This window comes from Dermacentor andersoni, chromosome 2 (genome assembly GCF_023375885.2).
Source record: "Dermacentor andersoni chromosome 2, qqDerAnde1_hic_scaffold, whole genome shotgun sequence".
In the NCBI taxonomy this organism is placed as follows: domain Eukaryota; kingdom Metazoa; phylum Arthropoda; class Arachnida; order Ixodida; family Ixodidae; genus Dermacentor; species Dermacentor andersoni.
The window spans coordinates 157,468,419-157,493,227 of record NC_092815.1 but is presented as its reverse complement, the minus strand read 5'-3'; the positions used below and the strand labels follow the sequence as shown (position 1 = coordinate 157,493,227).

The window sequence follows — 24,809 nt, the reverse complement described above, 5'->3', positions numbered from 1 at the left end:
GTACTATCCATGCCTTGGTATTCTCGTGACCGCTGTGTTAAATTCCTGAGCACAACAAGTTACAATCATGAAGAAAACAGGCAATGAAGCCAGGGAAAGCATAAAAGAATATAATTACGTTTAACGGAAATCTAGAATGAGGGCAACAGATATGAAAGTAAATAAAGAGGCAATTTCATAGTTAGGCGTGCGGTGCTTTACGAATTAAACTACTACAGAGGGCATCCTCCCCTAAACCTTCTCGTGTATTTGTGTAGTATACGTAAAGCTCAGCCCTAGGAGTGTTAACCAGCACCCCTCACCTCATTGGCGGTGTGATGTGCTACATCTGCCGCCATTGCATATGTGTTTTCTTTTTTAACCACATGACTAACGAAAGAAAAATCGAGTCCATAGAATTTCCCTATTGTTCTCACTGTGTACAGAAAAGTACCGTGACGACAGAGACTTGCCCGCAACACTACGTTGGTGTCCGTATAGCCGTACGCTTTTTGTAGGCGACAAACCATCAAGGCTGGCTTGGCGTCCTGAGGTGGTTGCGGGTGCTGGTAGATTAGACCGTTCACCAGCTTGTCCTCGTTTACCACATCGGTGTCCTCGTACTTAGCAGCCTGTGAACGTCGGAATATTCTCATATTACAGTGTGTATTTTCCTCGCATCGAACAGTTTTCATTATTTCGCATCCAGTCGACGAAACGTTGTGCTGAACTCAGGCAAACAGAGAATGCGAGCTGACCAGTTGTGTAACAGCACGTGGAAGAAGTTTCAAAAGGGCGATCTTCTAGGTTTTTATTTCAGTTAACAGTTTCACTGTTCAATGGTTGCCTGCTTCGCGCAGTAGCTTATTTTTGCACGTGTATTTTGATCTATTTAAAGGAACTACTAACAAGGATCATGTTCTCACAATAATGTGCCACAACGGACAAACTCGTTTCTTATTACGCAAGTGCACATGAGTTGTTAGAGAGACGAGAGAGTGATTTTTCATAGCGATGTTGAGAAACTGATTTGCTAAAGTTTGTTCCGCACAAGCTACATATGTTCTTCAGTGTTGTCTTGCAGATAATTTCTTATGTTAATTCGCATAGCATCATCGCCTCGTACGTTTTCAATGGCGCAGCGTACTTTGTTATGCAGTGTGCAATTGGGATTTATGTCATGCGCTTGACGAAGCTGACGTTAGCTCGCAGCGTGTTCGCTTGGCTCGCACTCAGGAACGGCCCCTGAGGCAGCTTGGTATTAGTGTTTTTTTCATATAGCTGTTGACATTGATTTGCTATATGAAGGCACACCGACTGCGTAAAAAATAAATGACATGAGTATCAATAAAGCACACGGCGCCGACCAAGGTACAGTATATTGCATCTACTGGGCACGAGATCAACTATAGGATGAAGCGCACATTGTCAGGATTGGGGGATCAATCCCATCGCTCGTAACCCGTTGTCAAGATTGGAGTCCGGGATGAATTTGAAGGTAGCTGGCCCATGCCGTCGTCCAACTTATCCACGCTGTGGACGTTGATGAAGGGAAGGACTGCTTCTCATCGAGAACGAGGAATATGGGTTTATTTACAGTATTTACATGCAGTTCATCAGTCTAGCATGACTGCGAGAGAAAGTACGTCAGTCTAACATGACTGCTTCAGAGATATTCTCGAGCATCCGCACAACAGCGGTTTATAAACACTCGGTCCCCCCTCGATTCCAAGGTGACGGAAACGTTCGTCCAGTCGCCGCAAACAGGCCGCCTCTCCGCGGGATGGTTTACACTTAGACACACACACACACACACATACACACACAGGTTCACGGTCCGAAACCGACATCACACGGACTTCGTAGAACTCGGAGCTGACCCCCGCAGCGCGGCCGGGAAGCCATTGTCTTGCGTGTTGGTCGGCGCGTGGGAAGGGGTCCCCGACGACGTTCCCGCGGGAACTACCCCACCCATAGCATATCAGGTTCGCGTTGGTGGGTTCGGTAACAAAGTTGGCCCGCCGAACGCATTCAGTCACAACGGCGACGAGGCTAGAGCGTAACGGTAGCGTTCCTTGAAAGTGGACGCCGCCATCGTCGCAACTGGCTGGCAACACTTGCACCTCAGCTGGGCCGTTCTTAACAGCGCCTCCATGGCCCGGAAAGTCTCGACTGTCCAGCGCTGATAACCGCTGGGCAGGAAGAGAACGGCTGGTGGCCAGGGGGTGATGTCTTGGCTCGCAGTAACTACCTGTGTAATGATGTCACCGCCCCAAAACATCCAACAAGGATAGGCAACTGCAAAATGAACCCCACAACACGGCTCTGCGGCGAGATGACGTTCCTTGGCTCTCACTTTCGACTCGCTAGGCGTCAAAAAAAAAAAAAAGAACGAAAGTGCAGAAACAAAAAATGCCGCACTTCGCTATGCCAATTTTTGAAGCAATTTCGTGCTGTCAAATTCAGCACTCATGGAGGGAATCCTGCTAAATGAGAGGGTATCTTATTTAACAAAATTAACACTAGTAACCCTAAAATTTAGGTGGGACCCTTAAACGCAGAATTCAAATTAGCCTGCTCAAACCATCCGCATTGCTATGCAACTTTCCCTTCTTATATCTAACGGAGAAGTTGTACTCTTGGAGAGTGAGGCTCCATCGGTGCAAGCGGCCATTTTTGTGTGACATTTCATTGAGCCACGTCAGAGGACAGTGGTCGGTCTCGAAGATGAACTTCGCTCCGTACAAGTAACACGACAACTTCTGGACGGCCCAAACTAAACAAGCGCATTCCTTCTCAAAAGCGCTGTAGGCTTCCTCTCTTACATTTAATTTACGGCTGGCATAGAGGATAGGATACTCCTCGTTATCGTCGCCGACCTGACTAAGTACCACGCCCATCCCTCTGTCGCTTGCGTCGCATTGAACTATGAATTCATTTGTGTAGTCTGGCGCGCGAAGCACAGGACGAGAAACCAATAGCGTTTTCGAACTTTGGAAAGCGTTCTCTTTGTCCGTATCCCAGTGTACGCTACTTGGTGCTCCCTTTCGGAGGGCGTCTGTTAATGGACTTGCCATTTGCGAGTAATTCGGAATGTACCGTTGATAGTACACCACAAGTCCCAAAAATTAACGAAGGTCTGTTTTCGTGCGCGGCTGAGAAAATTCTCCAATCGTAGCTATTTTCAGCTCGGCTGGCCGTCTCGTGCCCTGGCCGACAATGTGGCCCAGATAAGTAACCTGCGAACAACCAAATCTACACTTTTCCGCTTTCATCGTTAAGCCGGCTTCCGTCAACCGTGAAACACCTGTTTGAGGTGCGATACGTGTTGCTCCCAGCTATCCGAAAAAATTGCTACATCATCAAGATAGGGCAAAGCGAACTCCTGCAAGACTTTTAGGACAATATCCATTAACTTAGAGAAGCTAAACGGGGCGTTTTTCAGCCCGAAGCTGAGTGCGAGAGGGCGAAAAATGCCTACAGGTGAGATAAATGCGGCATAGCGGCTGGCACTTTCTGAAAGAGGAACTTGCCAGTACTCCCGCACGAGACCTATAGTTGAAATGTATTTAGCAGCGCTAAGTCTTTCAATTCGTTCCTCAATGTTGGGTATCGGGTACAGCTGATCCCTAGTGATGGCGTTTAACTTCATGTAGTCAACACACGGGCGAGGGTCCTTGTTAGGGGTTTCTACCAGTATTAGCGGTAACGTGTAGTCACTCTCAGCGGGCTCAATAACTCCCAACTCTAGCATGCGCTGTATCTCTGCCTCCATAATTTCTCTCTGTCTTGGAGACACTCTGTAAGGCTTTGATCTTACGGGTTCGGTTGATGTCAGCTCTATATCATGCGTTATTAGTTCGGTTCTACCCGGCCGATCGCTGAACCTGTCGATATATTCCCCTAACACTCCTTTTAGCTCATCTAGCTGCTCGGGTCTTAGAGCGTGCGAGCTTACCGAATGTTTTACTACTTCTAGGCCAATTTCCGAGTTGGAGGTCGCCTTATACTCCTTAAACTTGGTACTAGCGCCATCCTGCTCTTCGATGGTATAGTTAACGACTCCGCTCCGCTCCACATACGGCTTCATAAAATTTCAGTGATATATCCTCTGCTCCTTCCTGCGACCGGGCATTTTCAGAGCATAGTTAGTATCTGAAAGTTTGTGCAACACTTGAACGGGCCCGTCCCAGTGAGCTTCAAGCTTGTTCTTTCTTGAACGTTTGAGGATCATTACCTGGTCTCCGGCGTTAAACGTACGAAGCCTCGCATTCTTGTCGTAATAGAATTTGGCGTTCTCTTGAGCTACTCCCATTTTCTTTTCGTCTAGTTCTTGGATTGCGCTTAGCCGTTCCAGCAAATTTAGCACATATTCAACCACTGTTGGACTCTCTCCTCTTTCTTCCCACATCTGTCTTAACATTCTTAGTGGAGAACGGAGTGTCCTCCCATACACTAGTTCTGCTGGCGAGAAGCCTGTAGCCTCATGTGGAACCGTTCGCAAAGCAAACAAAGTTGCCAGCAGACAGTTCTCCCAGTCCTTCTTGTGCTCGTAACAGAGCGCCCGCAAAACTCACTTAAGCACTGAATGCCACCTCTCTACACTGTTTGACTGAGGGTGATGGACGGAACTGTGTATTAACTTTACCCCGCACTTATGCAAGAATGTGGAAGTCAGTGCCCTGGTGAATACTGACCCTTGATCCGCCTGAATTTCGGCTGGAAACCCAACTCGTCAAAAGCGCGTCTACTACTTCGGTGGAGCTGAGCGCTTTCAGAAGGATTGCTTCTGGAAACCTTGTAGCCGGACACAGCATGGTAAACAAGTACCTGTAACCCAATTTTGTTTTTGGTAGAGGCCCTACCGTGTCTATCACAAGTCGTCTGAAAAGTTGTTATTAAGGGCACTATCTTTAGTGGAGCTTTCCATGTCTCTCCTGGTTTACCCGAGCGCTTGCAGGCGTCGCATGATCTTACAATGTTTTCTACATCTTTAAAACAGCCAGGCCAGTAGTATTCCATAAGCAATCTTTCCTTTGATTTGTTTATGCCGAGGTGGCCGGACCACCCATTTCCACGACAGAGACTCAAAAGGTCCTCCCTGTACTTAGTAGGCACGACTAATTGATCTAGAATACTACCCTTTCGATCTCTGTAGGGCCGATACAATAATCCTCCTCTCTCATGTATCGTCACGTTACGCCTAGCAATGCCTTCTTTAGCTGTGTGGTGTAATTTAGCTAAGCTGTCATCATTCTTTTGCTCGGCTGCCAGTGACTCTCTGTCCACACGTAAGAGCTGATCAAAGTTCTTGGAGGCCGGTGATAATAACGACCCTGTCTCGCTTGCGAGTGCGTCAGCTTGCTCTTCCTGCAGGCTTGAACTTTGCCACTCTAGTGCTACGCTCTCATTGAGCTGGTCAGCTGGCAGGCTTTTCTCAAGTGCTTTTTTTGTCCCTCGGGCCTAGCTTGTATTCGGGCATTGAAGTTATCTCTTTTGCTGCTTCCGCTGGAGCAACTTGTGCATTTTCAGCCGAAAGCGACGCGATTTTACGAGCTTGGCCTCGCGTCAATGCCTCTACTACGCCCTCTCCCAGTTTAAGCTCTTTTTCACGCAGTAACCGATTCGAACGATTCGAAAAGATGTAAGGGTACTGCAGTGACAAAAATTTGGAAACTGCAGCTTCGGTCACTAGCTCCCCGAATGGTCCATTGATTTTGACTTTGGCCATGGGCAGACATACGCTGTGTTCTTCTACAACCTGTTTGATTCATGCTACTTCTCCGGTGAAGTCATCTACCGTCACGTAAGACGGATGGACAATGTCCATCGTGGCGGCACTGTCTCTTAGCACTTGGCATGGTTTGCCATTAACTTGCAGGTCGTGAAGATATGGGCTCAAAAGTTTCATATTCTCGTCTTTTTACTCTACATAGGAAAAGACTACACTGGGCTTCCCGCAGTTTACAGCTATATGTCCCAGTTTGTGGCATTTATAACAGCGGATCGGCCTAAAATATTCGAATTTTCTTTTCTGTTCCTTTTGTGTGTTTCCCCCTTAAGTTTCTCCTCGCTCTTTTCTGCGAGCTTTTCCTCCACGTCTACAGGCTCCGATGGTCTAGTCTGCGAACCCTTTTTGAACGGAAATGGTTTACGCGGTCCATTTCGACCATCCCAATTTCCGTCCTCAGCGTTCAACTTTCTACGCGTCGCGTACTCTTCGGCTAATTCAGCCGCCCTTTCCACAGTGTTTACATTCCCTCTGTCTTGCACCCACAGTTTCACAGCTTGGGGGATGGTTTTGTAAAACTGCTCTAGACACATGCATTCAATGATCATATCTCTGCTGTCGTACGCTTCCGTGCTTTTCAGCCACTCGACTAGGTTGGCCTTTAAGCCGTATGCAAACTCCGGATACCCCTCGCTATCTTTCTGGCCTGTGCTCCTAAACCTTTGCCGAAAAGCCGGTATTTCTTCAGGAAACTAGCCTTAACTTTTGCATAATCATATGCATCATGTGCACTCAGTCTGGCGATTACTTCTGCCGCCTCACACGGCAACATAGACAGCAACCGCGGTGGCCATGTACTCGGACCGAAGTTCATCTTCTCGCAAGTCCTTTCAAAATTGCATAGCAACAAGCCTATAGCGAACCCGACCTCAAATGACTTTAGTAGCCTGTCCATGCGGTATGATTCTGCCTCACTTGATCGTACCAGAGCCCCTTCATTTCCTTGAGACAACTCCAAACGTTTGCTTTCAAGTTCCAGTTGCATTTTTCTTAACTCGCGATCTTTATCGCGTTCCTCTCTCTCTTTCCCGTTCTTCTCTGTCCCGTTTCTCTCTTTCTTTTTTTGAGAATTTCCAACCCCATTTCAATTTCTTCCTCACTGGCCTGTTCGGAAATTAGCTCCAATAATTCCGATTTTAGCATTTCCTTCCGTACATCTAGGCCCAGTTCCCCACCAACAATCAACAACTCGTCTCTCAGCAGTGTCCTTAACTCCATGATTGCTGCTTTACTGCCTTGGTCCTGCTCGCTAAATCTAGCTAGGAAAACAACCTAGCTAACACTCAACAATCTAGCTTCCCTACTGTTCTAAACAGAACCACAAATTAAGCCTAGAGAGTCAAAGCAAGAACCAAGCACGCACCGCAGACACAGCACCACGTCGCAAAGTCCATCTCACCGCTGTCAGCCAGTTGTCAGGATTGGGGGCTCAATCCCATCGCTCGTAACCCGTTGTCAAGATAGGAGTCCGGCATGAATTAGAAGGCAGCTGGCCCATGTCGTCGTGCAACTTATCCACGCTGAGGACGTTGATGAAGGGAAGGACTGCTTCTCATCGAGAACGAGGAATATGGGTTTATTTACGGTATTTACATGCAGTTCATCAGTCCAGCATGACTGCGAGAGAAAGTACGTCAGTCTAACATGACTGCTTGAGAGATATTCTCGAGCATCCGCACAACAGCGGTTTATAAACACTCGGTCCCCCCTCGATTCCAAGGTGACGGAAACGTTCGTCCAGTCGTCGCAAACAGGCCGCCTTTCGCGGGATGGTTTACACACACACACACACTCACACATACACACACAGGTTCACGGTCCGAAACCGACATCACACGGACTTCGTAGAACTCGGAGCTGACCCCCGCAGCGCGGCCGGGTAGCCATTGTCTTGCGTCTTGGTCGGCGCGTGGGAAGGGGTCCCCGACGACGTTCCCGCGGCAACTACCCCACCCATAGCAGATCAGGTCCGCGTTGGTGGGTTCGGTAACAATAGTTGGCCCGCCGAACGCATTCAGTCACAACGGCGACGAGGCTAGAGCGTAACGGTGGCGTTCCTTAAAAGTGGACGCCCCCATCATCGCAACTGGCTGGCAACACTCGCACCTCACTTGGGCCGTTCTTAACAACATCATCTCCACCGAAACAAAAAGGGTGTCACGCTTGCACTTGGTATCTTTCATCATTTTTAACTATGCGCACAAGCTTACTAGAAGTACTGTTACTCCCCCCACCCTGCCCCGTATATGCGCGATACCTGCAGCACGTGATAACACGTACTTAAACGAGTGTACTTCGCCGTTTGCTGTTCTTGTGAACTAGGCTCCCATGCGACAGCCGAAACGTCTTTTATTTTAATATACTGTACCTTGGTAGGTGCCGTCTGTTTTAGTGACTATGATCTTCCCCGACTAGACGGGTTTCCGTAAGACCCTTGATTTTATAAAATATGCCATTTTCACAGAGAAGGAGTCCTCAGCTCTGCAAAATCAAAACGCTTCATTTGCGGTGGTCACTTCATCTCCGCCTTGTATAGCTTATGCTCAGAGGCACATTACACCATTTGATGCTCAATTTGATGCTTTGATGCTCATTTGAATGCTCTTTTGTCTCTCTCTCTCTCACACACACGCACGCACACACGCACACATGTTCAGGCACTGACAGGGCGTTAGGCTTATACACACAAAGACTGGCTAGGGTGCAAACACGACATGCTGAGCTAAAGATGCGTTGCTTCCGTAAAGTGGTGCAAAGGCACTCCGGAGCGATTTCCTTCCGTGTTTTATTATAGAGCTGTGGATAGGCATCTGCCGTCATTCACATTATTTCCAGGGTCACTCGAAGGGAAAAAACCGAAGGTGCGAGGTACCTGTATGACCGCCCCTCGTGCGGCGAGGCGTCTAGCAACAGGCAGGGGCGGGTGGTCGTCGCTGGACCCCGGCGCGCTCAACTGTTGGTCGAGGCGGCGCAGCCAGTAGCCGTCCGCGACAACGAGCAAGACGAAGAGCACCGGTCCTTCGATGACGAGGGTGAGCACCTCGTTGAAGACAGAGTACGGGTGATCTTCCAGCGGAGTGATCGCGTACTGAGCCGGATCGGACTCGGTCACGTCTGTGCAGAGGTCGGGAGCAACGTCAAGCGTGCGCCACTCGGTCTTACGCCCAATAAACGGCTGCGTGAGGAATTTCTTACGAGGTGAACGCTACTGCGCGAACAAAAGCATTTATGAATCGCTACAGCCCACAGAGCTCGTGACAGTCCGCAGCCGAAAACTATGTGCCGGCCTTTTCGTAGGATGTAGACAGATGCATCGCTGGTAAATACATCGATGTGAGGGTCGAAACTTCGCCACAGAATATACTCTCACGCAGTGCAGGACCAAGAGAAGGGGAGCATGCACCATGACATTTTATGGCAGTTTGAGGGCGGGTACATCATAGCTGGCCGTGTTAGGATTCCTACAGAATTAGTTTTGCCTCAAGGACCAACCGGCTTCAATGCCACAATTGCAATGTCTGCCCTAAATCAATTAAATGTTAATCATTTACTACAGCAGTGCCGTCCAAGTCTTGATTGCTGGAAACAGACTTCATACTATGTGGTAAGGTCACGGCATCAGGATGCGGTATCGCGATTTGTATTGGACCATGGTGATGCCACGGGATTACATGGCGCTAATAAAGGCAACCTTAGTTAACCTTTTGGTGGATGAAGGGCGTATTGATCTCTCATTATCCGGCAGCTACACAACACGGTGGCGGTGATATATATAAAATACCTTTGAACGGCTTCATGTGGCTTCATTCCCGCGCTTAATTTGAACAATTATTTTAGTGTTTCATAACCATGAGTAAAATGGAATGATTGAACCATTCGTATGCTTTTTCTTCCTCTAAGGCAGCGTCTTGTAATTTCTTCAGACTTTTCCCTTGTGAATGCAGAGACAAAAGATGTCTCTTTGAATAAAATTGACTTTTCTTTCGCGTAAAGATATAAGCCCAAGCAGACACTTCCTCATATACCTTCACTGAATTAAATTAAATTATGGGGTTTTACGTGCCAAAACCACTTTCTGATTATGAAGCACGCCGTAGTGGAGGACTCCGGAAATTTTGACCATCTGGGATTCTTTAACGTGCACCGAAATGCGGCCGCCGTGGCCGGGATTCGATCCCGCGACCTCGTGCTCAGCAGCCCAACACCATAGCCACTGAGCAACCACGGCGGGTTCCTTCACTGAATGTACTCCAAGACGCATATTCGTGACATTGAGTGCTTTTCTGCTTGTGGCGGTGTTAAACATCGCAATTTGTCAATGTCGTACTTTACCGATACCACTTTAGTTATCACTATACACAATAGAGCTCATTTAAAAATAAACGTGCAGTCTTTAAAGAAGCATATTTAGCGCCAGCAAACAAGGACGGAAGGGAGGCGACACCACAATGCGCTAACTTCAACAACTTGATTTTCAGGAAATACCCCTATATAACCCATGCACTGTGGCGCCACCTTATCCAAATCTTACCCATCCAAAAAAGCCGTCACCTTATCTAACAGTCGACTGGGAGTATAAGCCTAGAGCTAATAAGCCCCTGTTATCGTATCGGTCAGCCCACTCGAAGCTCGTCAAGAGGAGCATTGCCAACTTATGCTTTAGAAATGCTCTAAAGAAGTCTTGCCACCATAAGATCTATACGAGTCTTATTAATCAATCGGGAAGGTTATCAGCAGCAGGGTTTCCGGAATCAGTGCAAGTTTTGGTCGTCGAGGGGCTGCTAAAAAGGTGCAGGTCAGCACAACTCGGGACACGGCAAATCAAGGGACGGAACGTAGAAGGAAGGTAGAGGTAGTGCCCTACCTGCATAGAATCTCACATCAGCTTTAGAAAATGGCTAGCCGGGTGGGCACAAAAGTGATCTTTTCCGCACCAGAAAAGCTGGCAAAAATATGTCGATTAACGGACCCGTACCCTAAGCCAGCTGCCGGATGCTCTACGAATCATCGAAAAGCGCCAGTGGGATGCGTAGAAGCTGTTGTATATGAGCTTCCGCTGTCCTGTGGGAAAAAATACATCGGACAGACAGGGAGATGCCTTAATGACCGATTACGGGAACATTGCCAAAATGTGAAAAATAAGCAATACGGTCATCTTTCAACCCACTGTCAGGAATGCGGCTGTGCGCCGGTGTATGGATCCTGCCGGGTTTGTTGCGAAGCACAAAGATAAAGACGTGCGAGAGATTATTGAGGCTCAGGCTATCTGGCGGAATAGTGACACGTGTGTTAGTGCCCCTTCAGTCGACTTGTTAGATAAGGAGACGGCTTTTTTGGATGGATAAGATTTGAATAAGGTGGCGCCACTGTGCATGGGTTATATAGGTGCATTTCCTGAAAATCAAGTTGTTGAAGTTAGCGCATTGTGGTGTCGTCTCCCTTCCGTCCTTGTTCGCTGGCGCTAAATATGCTTTCAGTTTACCAACACGCCCAACCAATGACAATGCTGAGTCTTTAAGGCACTGCATATGGAGCACATATTTGCGGAAAGCTTTTGTGATATTCACTGAATAGTCCACAAGATGGTGCCGATACAGAGGCTGCCTAGTGAACTCAGCGGTTACGTGCGAAATATGCAAGCTTTCTTGCGTGCGCAGTCCCCGAGCATACACATCAGTTGATTATCTTACAGTCAGCCGTGTGGTTGGGGAAGGGAACAGCGAGGACAAAATTGTCGCGCTTGATAAGATTGACCTTGGAACTTCGTCCGAAGTGAAACAGGCGTACGGCTTGCATGCCCGCGTAAACAAATAAATACGGCTATGCTCCATATACAATTTTCACTACTCAGCCAACTAACAATTATAAATTATTCAGCTGTGCGCCCAAGCAAGCATTTACGAGATTAGCGCTGCCGTGCTTCAACCCCTGCTAATGTGAACGCTGCAACCACAGGCAGTTCTGAAAAAAAAAGACAACTTTACCAGCGAACGCAGGTTTTGATTTTATAGAGAGCCAACTTTTGTGTGTGATTTGTGTGTAGTAAAGAAAATGTATCTTAACAAGGCCGAGGTCCAAAAAAAAAATATATATATAAACGGTCGCGAAGGCAATTGAACGGCTTTACAGCAACATGTCCAAAAGTCCTTCATAAACCTCGGTTTTGAAGTGGAGCAGTGATAACGTCTCGGCCTCACACACAATAAATGTGGGCTTTAACTCCAATGTTAACTATAATGTTTCTTTTTCTTCTCATTTTAGACTATCAGAAGCGTTATGAATACAGTTAAACCTCGATATAGTGAACTTCAATATAACGAACTGCTCGATATGACGTAGTATTAATATTTCATAACTTCTCGTCCATAGAACACCATGTATTTTGAACCTCAAAACAACGAAGTGTGTTTGGATGCGATTTAAATATGACGAAAGTGAGCGTGAGAAGGCAGGGGGAGGGGAGGGGGGAGAGCGAGCGGGAGGCAAGTTGGCGCGCGTCTCGGCCGTGGCTGCGCATGGCTGTAAACACGGCTTAGCGTATGCGCAACCGCACACCCTGCTTTAGCGGTAATCTGCTGCGTGTGCAGGGAGTGGGCATGCCGAGACGGCGTGGCACCATGTAAGTTGTCTTACCGCGCGTTTAGTATTGGAGGCTGCGTAATCTCGAGTTTCGGTGACCTGTTAGAGCGAGAGGCAGACGAAGCATTCGCTCCCCGCTGCCGGCGCTTTTCCTGATAGCATCACTGGGCGGGCCACGCTATCAGCTACGGGGGCGCAGTGCACGCGAAAGCTTGGCTAGCTTCTCTTGATTCATACCGCAGAGAAGACATCGTCGACGTACGCGGCATGTCTGTATAATTCGTCGCAGTCTCCCAAAGTTATCAAAATGAATTGTTTTGTCATGCAAGTTTGCTTTTTTCGATTGCCCGATTATTCGGAAAATTCTGCGGCCCCTTTCCGTGTAAGTCGATCGGCGCCTGTACTTATTTGCCTAAAAGGTCGAATTTCAATAGAACGAAATTTCGATATAACAAAGCAAATTACCGATTTTACCGACTTTGTTATATCGAGGTTTAACGGTACCATATTTCACTACATTCTCTCGAACAAGGCGCGCTGAAACTTGGCGGCAGCTCCAGCTGAGCTTTGGGTGGCAGCGCTTGCTTTTCCCGCTGAGAGCTGCAAAAAAATCTTACGAGCGGAATGTACAGACAATCGCAACGTATGCATTGGAGATTAACATGAGTTTGTACTTTGTATTTACATAGTTTGTACTTCATATAAGCTCGCAGCAACGCGGCGGATCGGGCCCCGGAGGCGACCACCCCTGTTTCGCTTCACGTAGCGCAAAACAGCGAACAAACACTACTCGTCGTGCCACCGTGTCTCCAGCTGCCGCGCAATCGTTGTTATTCGTGATAGGTAATTCGCTGCATGAGGTTTTAATGTCTGTACTCTTGACGGTGTCTGGCCGTGAATGCGTCGGATGCTGCTAAGAAACTGGAGCGGGGGGGAGTTGTCCCAACTAGATACAGCAATAGTTAGCGCATCTTACAAGTAGAGGACCCATGTCTAGCATGTGTTAACAGGTAATCACTGTGCGCACTCTGTTACCTGGATGTGCACTCGATGGAGTACAGCCCGCTAACGTTATGATCGGCCACTCAAGTGTGGGAAACATTCAAACGTGCTTTCCGATGTCGGGATGATTTCCCTCATCCTCGAAATAGGTGTTATGATCAGCCTGGGACTTCGACCTCTCAAGTGTAGGTAACTTTCCAACGTGCTTTCCTATGTCGAAATAATTGCCCTCTTCCCGGAAAAGCGTCATTCCTCTACGCCCTAAGCAGAGGCAAATTGGAGGACCCAGATGAGAAGACATGAAGGGGAAGAGGTCGTTGACTTCGCAACCTGACATAGGCACTAACACTTGTACAAGTTCCCCAATCTTCCCGAAGAGACATCGCCTGCCACAAGAGCCTGAGGGGTTATTAATGCCGTTCTAGTCCCCGTGTTAGAACCGCTCGAAACTCGGATAGAGCCACAGCCATGTACCAGTGAAGTGAATGCATTCTTTCCCACTTTTTTTTCATCATCACGATGCCCGTCTTCGTCGTCCTTTCCTGCTTCTTGCGGTGAAGACCCACTTCACCCGGTCGAGATCGTATCAACGTAAAGAGCGCACAGAGGTAACATCCTGCTGTACACACAAAGGACACATCCTACAGGAAAGGTTAAGGTTGTTTCCTTGAGTCGTACTAAAGGATACACATCCTTTAGTACGTAAAGAGGCGGTACTTACAAAGTGTTGCGACTTCAAGAGACGGAAGTCAGATGAACTTGACAGCAGGGCTTACTGCTTTATTCGACGCATCGACTGGCGTCTAGTACAAGGTATAACTGAAGATCACACATATATGGCTGCCGGCTTTTTATAGCCAGCGCACAAGTACAACATGACCGACACGCAGATAGGTGTGCATACAGGCGGCATGGTGGCCGCACGCACTGATCTAATCAACAGATAATGTCGAGGCCGCGCAGTGCCGAACGGTCGCATACGCCGGAGTATTCGTATGTAAACCCCCCCCCCCCCCCCTTTTAAGCAAAAAGTCACATTACACAAACACCCATATTTGTCTTTTACAAAACTAGTACACCCTACGCACAATAACAAAATATGTAATTACTTATTGCTACCACATAGTATCAGTCGTACATCAGCCAATCCGGCGGCCGTCGTACGCGTGGGCTACGTTGAGGCGAGATTTGGGGCGCAGCATGGCTACTGGCAGTTTCTACAAGTGTATCACTGGTGTTATTGTTTTCAGGGAAAGCTGCCCAATAAAGTTGCACCTCTTGTTGGGTGGTGCACTCAGGCAGGACGTTTGCTGCTCTCAAATAATCTGCATGCACAAACATCATGCGCTGCTGCACACAAACCAAGAATGTGACATCAGACACAACTTTAATCACTTTTCCACGAAACCATTTAATGGTTTCTCTTCTGACCTATTCTACCATGACTGCCTCCCCCACAGACAAACATCTAGCGGCACCGCGACGTCTCGCTTAGCAGTGCTCTCAGTCCTCATTTTCGCTTTCGTTGCTTGCGTTATATCGGGTTTTAACAAAGATAGGCGCGTCCTCAATTTCTTGCCAAGAAACAGTTCACTGGGTGTTTTACCATTGAAAGAGTGGGGGTCATTCGTTAAGAAAAAAGAAAATTGTATACTTTGTGCTGCATGCTTCTGCTGCAGTCGGTCTTTTGATCGACTAGTGATTTCAAAAGAGCCTTTTTCACTGTTGGAAGTGTACGTTCTGCTGCACCGTTTCACTGAGGGTTGTAGGGTGGAGTTTAGAGTGTGCATTACACCATTTTTGCGAAGAAATTTCCGCTATTCGGTACACGGGAACTGGGGACCATTGTCCGTCACCGCTTCAACTGGCAGAGCATAGGATGCGAACACAGAGCGGACAACTTCAACTGTTTTCTGTACAGTTGTGCTGGACATTAGTTTAGCTTCCACCCACTTGCAGTGCTCATCAACCATGACCCGAAAGGCTTTGCCATCTTTTTCTGCGAAATCCATGCGTACGCACTCCCAGTTGTTCAGCACAATGCGTTGGCGAGCTAGTTGGTGCGGATCCATAAATGCTTTGTTTAGCGCAATAAAACGCACACAAGAAAGGCGACAGGACAAGGCGCCCAGTTGTTGTAACACCACATCCATCGCTGCAAAGGTGCCGCCGGAACCGAAGCTCGGACGCTGTTACAAATTTCGCATTTTTCGACAGACTCCTCAAGGTCTTTGTCAATGTTAGGCCACCACACGATTCCGTGAGCAAGCATCTTCATTTCGTTAATATCAGGGTGCTCTTCGTGCAGTCGATCTAAGAAGATCTTCCGCAATGAACTGGGAATTATGCGGTTGTTCCAAAAAAGACAGTTCACTTCTCAGGAAAGCTCATATCTTCTGATGAAAAATGGCTTTAGAGCTTTGTCGACTGCTTTCGGCCAACCCTGCCATGTCATTTCGCGAACCATTCTGAGCTGCTTGTCTTTATCAGTTTCTTTGGCTACTTCTTTAGCCGTCAGCGGAATCTTTGGAATGGGCGCAACAAAGTCCACAGCTTCCTCGGTAGGCACCCGAGGCAAAGGTAGCCTTGAAAACCCCTCTGCATTTCCAATCGAGCCACCCTTCGGGTGCTCACTCGTATACTGCTAACTGGCAAGCAAATTTGACCAGCGGTGCATTCTTGCTGCTGCCACGGAACTTGCCTGTTTCTTCGGGTCTAAAATGTAGGTGAGCGTTTGATAGTCCGTCAAGTAGTAAACTGTCGGCCATACAGATATTTATGAAATTTATGTATGCCAAACACGTTTGCAAGCGCTTTTCTTTCAATGTGGGCATCGTTACGATCGGCCTGCATGGGTACCGACCTGCAGAATTTTCCCAGCCCGCTGCGACGAGTCGTTTGGGAAAGCCAACAATGCGTCTCCTGCGTACAGCCCAGCGGCGCCAGCAAGTCTTGCCACGTTCGGCGGACAGAGTATTGTTAGTTGATTCGCTGTCGCCTTCACGGTCTACTTGGAGCAAGAGAGCTCCTGGAAAAGGGTGTCTTGTGGTTCTTTCTCCCGTGCCCCAGAAAGCGTCACAGTCAATGGACAGACGCGGCGTCTAACTGGGTGGTCAGCTCTGAAATCAAGAGGCGCCTGCTTGGGTCAAGCGTATCAACCCCTGTCTACGAGAACCCTCTCTCCTTGGTGAGTTCAGTGAAATCAAAGTGCGGAAGTGAGTCTGTGAATCCTTCGCCTCAAAGGCGGGTCGAGTACGATGACTCTCCCGTTGGACGAAGGTTGAACGGCAGTTTTCACTCATCTAGGATCTAGGGAGGACAGAGGGCTTTTAAGCAGCCGTTGTCGGCTGCTCGGTGTGCTTTCTTTTTCAGTCACGCTAGACTGATGAAATGTAACCTTATCCACCATTCATGTAGATACTGTAAATAAATCCCATATTCCTCGTTCTCGATGAGAACAAGTCCTTGCCTTCAACAACGTCCTTAGCGTGGATGAGTCGGACGACGGCATGGGCCAGCTACCACTTATTTCATGCCCGACCCCTACTCTTACAGCATAGTTTTTTTTCTGCTGTACTTAGCGTTCGAGAAGCGTATGCTACCGGTCTGTCTTCCCCATTGACATAACCCCGTAACGGCAGCTACGCCATGCGCTGACACGCAGATAGGTGCACAGACAGGCGGCATGGTGGCCGCACGCACTGACCTAAACAGCACATTGCATCGAGCCCGCGCAATGCCGAACACCGCATACGCCGAAGTATTCAGATGTAGCACATACTATGTTTCCTGAAGTCTACATGAAGCACAATGAAACATGACGGTCACACAGGGCACAAAAAGGGAACATACAGGAAATATAAAGGTCATGGCTATTTTCGTCTCTCTCTCTCTGTGTGTGTGTGTGTGTGTGCGTGTGCGTGTGTGCGTGTGTGTGTGTGTGCGTGCGTGTGCGTGTGTGTGTGTGTGTGTGTGTGTGTGTGTGTGTGTGTGTGTGTGCGTGTGTGTGTGTGTGTGCGTGTGACACAAGAAGCGTGACACAGGAAGCGCGAACGATGAGACTTCATCTTAGACGGCACACGCACAGACACAAATAACACATACGCTCGCACAAACTCTCTGCATGCACACGCGTGCGCCGAGAGAAAGAGAAAGAAAGTCTCACGTGCGCAGCACCGCTGTAGCGACAGCCTCGCCTCCAAGACCTTGGCGTGACAAGCCGACTCGAGCACTTGACCTCCGATGCGACAGATGGAGTTCTCCGAGGCCAGCTGCAACAGCTTCGTCATTCCCCGGGAGTATGAGAAGGAAGGCAGGAGTCGCAAGAGTTGCACCATTGTCGTGATCAGCATGGTCAGCGGGAAACTCTCCAAAGTGGCGGCATAGTGCTCCATAAACACCGATGTCATGCAACCTAACATAGCTGCAACCAAAAGTATGAAACGTAGTTGCATGCGCAGGAGCCGAGGAAAAGAAACGACAAGTATAGTACTACGTTAAAAGATTGCCGAACTTGACGGGCGAGAGATTGATTGGAGTGGCCGATTCGTGCGGTTCTGGCCAGCAGTTAAAGAGGTTCATGCAAAGTGCCTCGAGCGGCCGGTCACGCGGCAATTTTGCCTGCATTTGCGGGCTTCTTTCACGCTCGGAAAAACACTTTTATGTAGCCCGTATTGAGCAACAGATAGGTGTATCGGGTTCATGTCGCTCTACTGTTTTCTCAGTGAAACTTTTCATCTAATTATAATAACTGAGAATTTGATTATTTATTAGAACAATTATCTAGTTAGGCGGAAGTTAAAAAATAATTTGAGCATCTCCAAGCGAAGGCAAACAATATTACTGTGGTTCTGTCCAGCTACGTGGCCTTCGAATATTTTTTAACTCTGGCTAAAGTTAGCTGAGACACCCTGTTTATCGCGCACATTCTCTCAACACTAGGGGGCGGCAAATTACAAACGACAAGTCATCTTGTATGCCACAAACCTAGAAGTTTCATTTTCGCATGATATAACGATACAGATGTTTGACTAACACAAGCTGTATGATATGAATATGATATGCCCCTAGCAGTTCACGCGCTGTTTTAGCTCTACTCCTACCCAGGATCCTCACCTCAGAACAAAGTGGCTCCCAGCAGCGTGATCTGCAATGCGCAGAAAGATGCGCGTTTATATCCCTTTATTTTAATTGTTGGCGTTTTTCCTCATTCAGTCGTTCCCACAACGGCCGGTCTACCCGACGTAAGTTTTTCCGTAACTTAGGGTGTGTATAACTCACACCCTAATGGTGCGAGTTATACACACATTTACACCCTTTTTCACTTTTAAGGATGTAAATTATTTTACAGTGTGGAACACTGCACGTAGTGTTTTGCGTGCTTGACTTTGCACGTATGCACAGCACGTCCCGTGATTCGGACGCATAGGCGAGCTAGTCTGTTCGGGGTGGAAAACGCAACATGTACCACATACATGTTCGCCACCTTCTTCAGTTTGTGGCTCATCTTGTAAAAATAAGGTACCGCTAGTGCGTTTCTTCAGGAATGCTGCTCACCTTCCTTGCCTAGCTTGGAATTATTGCTACGTTTGACCTTCCGAAGCAAGGTTTCTGTCACCGAGATGATAACCTAACGAGATAATCCGACATTTAAAAGCCACTAGATGTGATGTTTAAAACTAGATTCGAGCTGGTGGACAAATACGATCTTCTAAGCGCGGACCGTATACAGGCACAGCGCCACGATACCTCTTATAACAATTTGTGAGCGCGTAAAGTGGTCGGAAACAGTTGTCTTGCTCGACGTGAATAGCGCAAGCAAGTGAATAGCGCAAGCAAACACGTTCATGTCTGCTGGTGTTGTTTTTCTTGTTGTGGACATACGGAGAATGCGACCCACTTTTAATTAAGAAACAATCAAGGTGCCGCTACGAATTCCTTTTAAGCGAGGTTGCCCGCAGGGTTTGACGGGCGCGTTAACTAAATCAGATATCTCGAATTTCTTAGTGTAATTTTCACTAAACAGCAACGCACGTGGCCACGTAGACCTATCTCACGGTCAACTTGAAACGTCCTTGGGACGCAGCCCAGCAAAGGGAAGAGATTTCAACACCACCGCTGCTAATCGCTAAAATAAGCGGGCGTGAAAAGCGGGGAAGACTATGGTTAAGTCATTTGCATGGCAATGGCTTGTCCAATCGATTAGTGTGCACACATTTCAACATTTCCTATCCTCATACTTTCACGAAAACAGTGTTTCAAAGAATTTGGTGCACAAACCCTTCAGTTTTCCAGCACCAATAAAGCGCCAGACTTTACCCGAAGACCTGAAGCCAAACCTTTCCGCGGAAGCCAAACTAACGGTTCAAACAGCCGTATTTGGACGTGAAGTTCTCTCTAAAATCGATCAGAGGGAGTGGCTTGCTAAAAACCACATGTAACGAAAACGTGTTTTAGTATTATCGCTTATATCTTTGCGACCGCAATATCCACGTGTCTAACTTTGATATCGTTGCGTAGAGGAAAGAAGCCATTATTCGACCATGCATGTGTCACGTGCACAGATGGCGCCGTTGTTCCGCCACGCATGATGCAATCGGAGCTGAATTTAGCCTATACCTCGGCGTTCAGAGAGCCATAGACCGGCAGCATTTTTGTCGATCCGTGCGAGAGTGCATGGTTGCATTTGAGAGAACTCACTCAGTCACAGTAGGTATATTTGAAGAAGTAGCTTAGCGCAAAAAAACCACAGACACAAGGAAGGCAGACAAGGACAAGCGCTACTCACAACTGTTTAGTGGAAGGAAGGATAGTGCATATATATATATATCCTCTTGTCACGCATGCGCCTACCAAGCAGAAGAGAAGCCAGTACATGCACATCAAAGGCGGTTGCGCAAGAAGTTAAATTCGGCATCCAGTAATGTGATGGAAGCCTTCCATCACATTACTGGATGCCGAATTTAACTTCTTGCGCAACCGCCTTTGATGTGCATGTACTGGCTTCTCTTCTGCTTGGTAGGCGCATGCGTGACAAGAGGATATATATATATATGCACTATCCTTCCTTCCACTAAACAGTTGTGAGTAGCGCTTGTCCTTGTCTGTCTTCCTTGTGTCTGTGGTTTTTTTGCGCTAAGCTACTTCTTCAAATATGGACGACCAACTAGCCCAACAGTCAACTCTTACAGTAGGTATAAGCCATCAAACTCCAACCTGTGCTCATCAGGAATTAGACCTACACAAGTGCTCAACTTTTTTGCACAACTATCACGCTTGTTCGGTTTTGACGCTCCTGCGTTTGACACGCAGGTTTCAGAAATGGCCTGCAGGGACTCGGGCAACAACACCTGAGGGACGCCAATTCGCACTCATCCTCTCCTATTCCGCCCTGATCATGGCCGACCCACTACGAATAGGAAGCGAGCACGATTGCAAGATTAGACCGTAGGTCCCCCACTAGTTGCATCATGAGTTGACCATGTAGGCTTTCAAGCGCATGAACATGTCATGCGCTTTACTTCTGTATCGTTATTTACAGAGTTATTTACTTCTGTATCGTTATTTTATTGTATCGTTATTTATTTACGTAGTGTACAAAAATGGGGTGAAGCACTCGGGCAGCAAAACAGAGGGATATCCAATCTCTTTGGCCACGGCGGAACGTGTCCGTCTCCAAAAAAAAAAAAAGAAACAGGCGCAAGCACAGGTGAGTGAGGTAAGATCGGGAGCCCCAACCAACTTCGAGTGTGACGGTCTGTGGTGCCGCCCGCAAGGAGGGTCATTTCTTTACCTTAATTCCCACGTAGTGCTTAGATTTAGGTGCACGTTAAAGAACCCCAGGTGGTCAAAATTTCCGGAGTCCTCCACTACGGCGTGCCTCATAATCAGAAAGTGGTTTTGGCACGTAAAACCCCAAATATTATTATTATTATTAATTCCCACGTACCTTCTGCAAAACAGAAGGGCCGAGTACGAATAGGTAGCGAGCACGATTGAAATATTACACCGTAAGATCACCGCTATCTGCAGCATATAAGTAAGCAATGTAAGCTTTAAAAATATGCAAGGATTGAAAGTTTGCTTAATATAATTCTGATAGGAGACCCTTCCATTTTTTTTTTCTTTGCTTTTGGGCCTTCTGAAAGTGTTCACCTTGATCTGTGCATGGTAAGCGCATTTATGCTAATAAAGTTGAAACTATAATGCGTGAATAAATTTAACTTTTGTATTATTTGGTTACGTCATTTCTGTATACCCTCCACACAGCCTCTGCAGCAGGAAGACGACGTTTGACGTATATACCCCACTGCGGCTGGGTCCCCGATACAGCCTACCCGATTTTGTTTTCCAATAATGCAGTAGAACTTTTCACGTCATGCATTGCGTCGAATACTAATTAGACATCCCTCTGACTATGGGCTGTAATTCGCATGGAATACAATCCCTTAATTATTTTCACGTGTAACGACGAACATGATCAATGCGCATACATTTACATCAACATTTCTAGTGTTTTGTTTTGTTATGCTGCGCGACGGATGACCGGACTTACCTATGGCAAACATCGACATGGCAAGCGTAGAGAATCCGAAACCAGGGTTGTCGAAAAAGAAGGAGCATATGTAGATGAACGGTAGAGCGGCTAATCCATGCAGTATATTCATCATAAAGATTAATTCTGCGAAAGAACACAGAAGACAAACCTTCTCTCGTAAACTTGCTTTGCCGTTGGCATGACGTAAAAGCAGCGACGTTCTCTTCAAGTTCGTGAGCAATGCGCAGAGCATCGGGCGCCACTGGCTCGCCGGCTGCAATGCTCATAAGAAAGAAATATATCTTCCGCTCAACACTAACTACCATGCGGCGCTGTTGCAATTAAAATTGAATACATTATTTCACTGCCATCTCCACCGTTCATTGCCAGTGCGACAGAAAAAATCGACAGAGGCCAAATACACAAAGCTTTTCTTTCGTACACGCGCTGTTTCCCCCTCCCCCCCCCCCCTTGCCGGGTCACCCTCGATAATTCGTCCATCAACCCGAATGGATGCATTCTGCTGTTTCAAAAATGCCTAGCGCATGTTTATGTGCATCTGAATATAGGCCTAGGTTAGCATACAGAGCTTTCTCTCTCTCTTTGTTAACATATAGTTTCTTGTGCGTAACGCAAGAACCAACTGCTATATGTAAGGAGGTCTGCAACGCGCTGTAACATTCTAGACTCTCGCAGGGGAAACTGCAAGGAGAATTAAAGGGACACTGCGGAAAAACATTAGTTCAGACAAAGTAGTACCAAAAGTACTAATACCAAAAGTACATGTCCCCAAAGAAAGCCCCTTTTGCCGTGAGTGCAGCATTAGCAAGTGTGACAAGCCGCAAAAGTTAGACGTGTGGCGACTCTTTTATCAGTTGCCGCATCAGTTGGCCGTGACGTCATGACTTTTGACGGCATCTGCTTCAAGCTGGATTGCTCTGTATTTTAAGATAGATAGAAACTGAACTTGATTTGATTTGATTTGATTTGATTTATTGATTTCCATTTACACTCACACATGTACAGAGGAGTGGTAAATGGAGGTGGATGAGGGAAAAAAGCCGCACAGACACGGCTTGAGGTAACCTCACCCCCTTAGGTACAATATGGCTGCATGGCGTAACACATCAAGCGCCATATAAATTACATTTATCTAGTAGCCATAAAACATTGCAGTTATACAATATATGAAAGAACAGTGAAATATTTCCACAATAACAATGCAAAACACACTGCGGCATTGAAATAAATAAACTTAGTGAGTTGCAGCCAGAATACAAAAAGAAATGCTTTGAAATCCTTGACGTTGCATTTTCGTACCAGCGCTGAGGGTTGCGGCGCGAAACGCAATAAATGGAACTTTTACTTTATATTGTTCTTATCCACGTATGATGGTGAAAATTAAAAAAAAATCTAAAGGTATCAGTATAAACCGATATAGTGTTTCCATTTATCGTCTCTGTCCATAGTGTTTCTAGTGATATAGTGTTATAGCGTTTCTATTTAACGTCATATGTCCATGAGGTAACGGACCACGTGACTGGAAGGATACGAAATGACAAAGCTTCTCGCAAAGTGCATACAGAATCGACTAAGAGCATCGATTGTGCGGCGACGCAGCGCATGCAGGAAGCACTGTAAACGGTGTTAGATTGCTCACGTATGAAACTGTAGTTCAGCGTTCTCTCGTGGAAAAATGCGATTGGTGGCAGAACAAAGACGGCGGTCCCCATATAAAACATGAAGTCCCAAACGAAGCTGAAAGTCCAGTAGAGGAATGGCCCGACTCCTGCTATAGCATGCAGGTGTTTTACCTGCAGAGAAGAATTATGCTCGACTGTAAAAAAGTGAAGAGGAAGGGCTTAGAGGGATGAATGGATAAAGCAGTTCGTGGGTTAATGTATGGTGCACTGGAATAGGGCAATGTGTCGTCCGGCGACGAAAGCGTGCCACTTTCTGCGATGACGGCAGGGGGTGCTGGAGCACGGATATATGGATGGAAGAGAGGAGCGTCTGGTCTACTGCAGCGCCACCTTTCGCTGCAGCTTGGAGTCATTTCTGGCAAGAAGAAAAATAAAGGTGCAACACAGGGCCTCCGGGATTGGCAGTTATGGTTGTTGCGGACGTCATGCCTGTACGTACGGAGCTCGCTGATTGCTTGCTGTGGTTTTTCCTGCCGCGTTCGGGCGTTCTTTATGTGCACGGGAAGCGCTGGATTTCTAAATATGTATTTGTGTGTGTGTGTGCGTGTGTGCGTGCGTGCCTGCGTGCGTGCGCGTGGTTTGTTTTGTTCAGTGAAGCCTGGCGACCGCCTTGATGGCTGATGCAACATCAAAGGAATCCCATGCAACCCACCAGGTACAGTGCAGGTGCTCCTTCCGGGCTTCGTATCGTCGTGTGTTTCGAAATACTAAAAACAAACGCGTGCTTACTGAACGGTACGAGTAGACGAGTGTTTGTTTCTCTTCTACGACCGAAACGCTGAGCAGACGATCAGAAACACTGCATGATCTCTGGTTGGAAACGTGCAAGCTTAGAAGCCGTTTGGTGTATTCTACAGTTCGTAGTGTAGTTTTTGTGACATTGATTTCAATTGTTTTGTGAGCATTTTAGTTTATAAATGCAGAAAGTTTTGCACAACATATTTACATACCGCACACTAGGCATGCCGGTCGATCGCAGCGCCCTACTGGTGGCGTCATCGCAGAAGCGTTCTCAGTTTTGCCATTGTTTTGCTGTACACACGACACACTGTCCCATTCAAGAACACCATAATTAATGTACACCAATGTAGTCGCACGTCGAGGCATGATTACGTATTGATGAGCGTAATTCTTAACGAGAATTATTTGTGTTACAGTTATTGCGTCTCTCATAACGTGATAGCTCACTGAAGTGTACAGATACATAAATCAGTGAACC

General features: G+C 47.2%; 1 protein-coding gene and 1 long non-coding RNA gene across 2 annotated transcripts in view; both read right to left on the bottom strand.

Annotated features, from left to right (window-relative positions):
- LOC126540923 (phospholipid-transporting ATPase ABCA3-like) overlaps window positions 1-11,566 on the bottom strand; it is a 41,259-nt gene extending 29,693 nt beyond the window's left edge. Inside the window, exons 1-3 of the mRNA XM_055076452.1 lie at window positions 11,461-11,566; window positions 8,643-8,884; window positions 507-611 (exon numbers count right to left, since the gene is read on the bottom strand). Coding sequence (XP_054932427.1) covers window positions 507-611; window positions 8,643-8,884; window positions 11,461-11,566 — 453 coding nt within the window. The remainder of the gene's footprint in view (window positions 1-506; window positions 612-8,642; window positions 8,885-11,460) is intronic.
- A 5,959-nt stretch (window positions 11,567-17,525) lies between these two features.
- Window positions 17,526-23,684, bottom strand: LOC140216169 (uncharacterized). The gene is made up of 3 exons (XR_011892856.1): window positions 23,548-23,684; window positions 21,906-22,031; window positions 17,526-17,774 (listed from the first exon to the last, which is right to left on the bottom strand). It is a non-coding gene; the product is annotated as an uncharacterized lncRNA (long non-coding RNA).
- Between the last annotated feature and the right edge of the window lie 1,125 nt (window positions 23,685-24,809).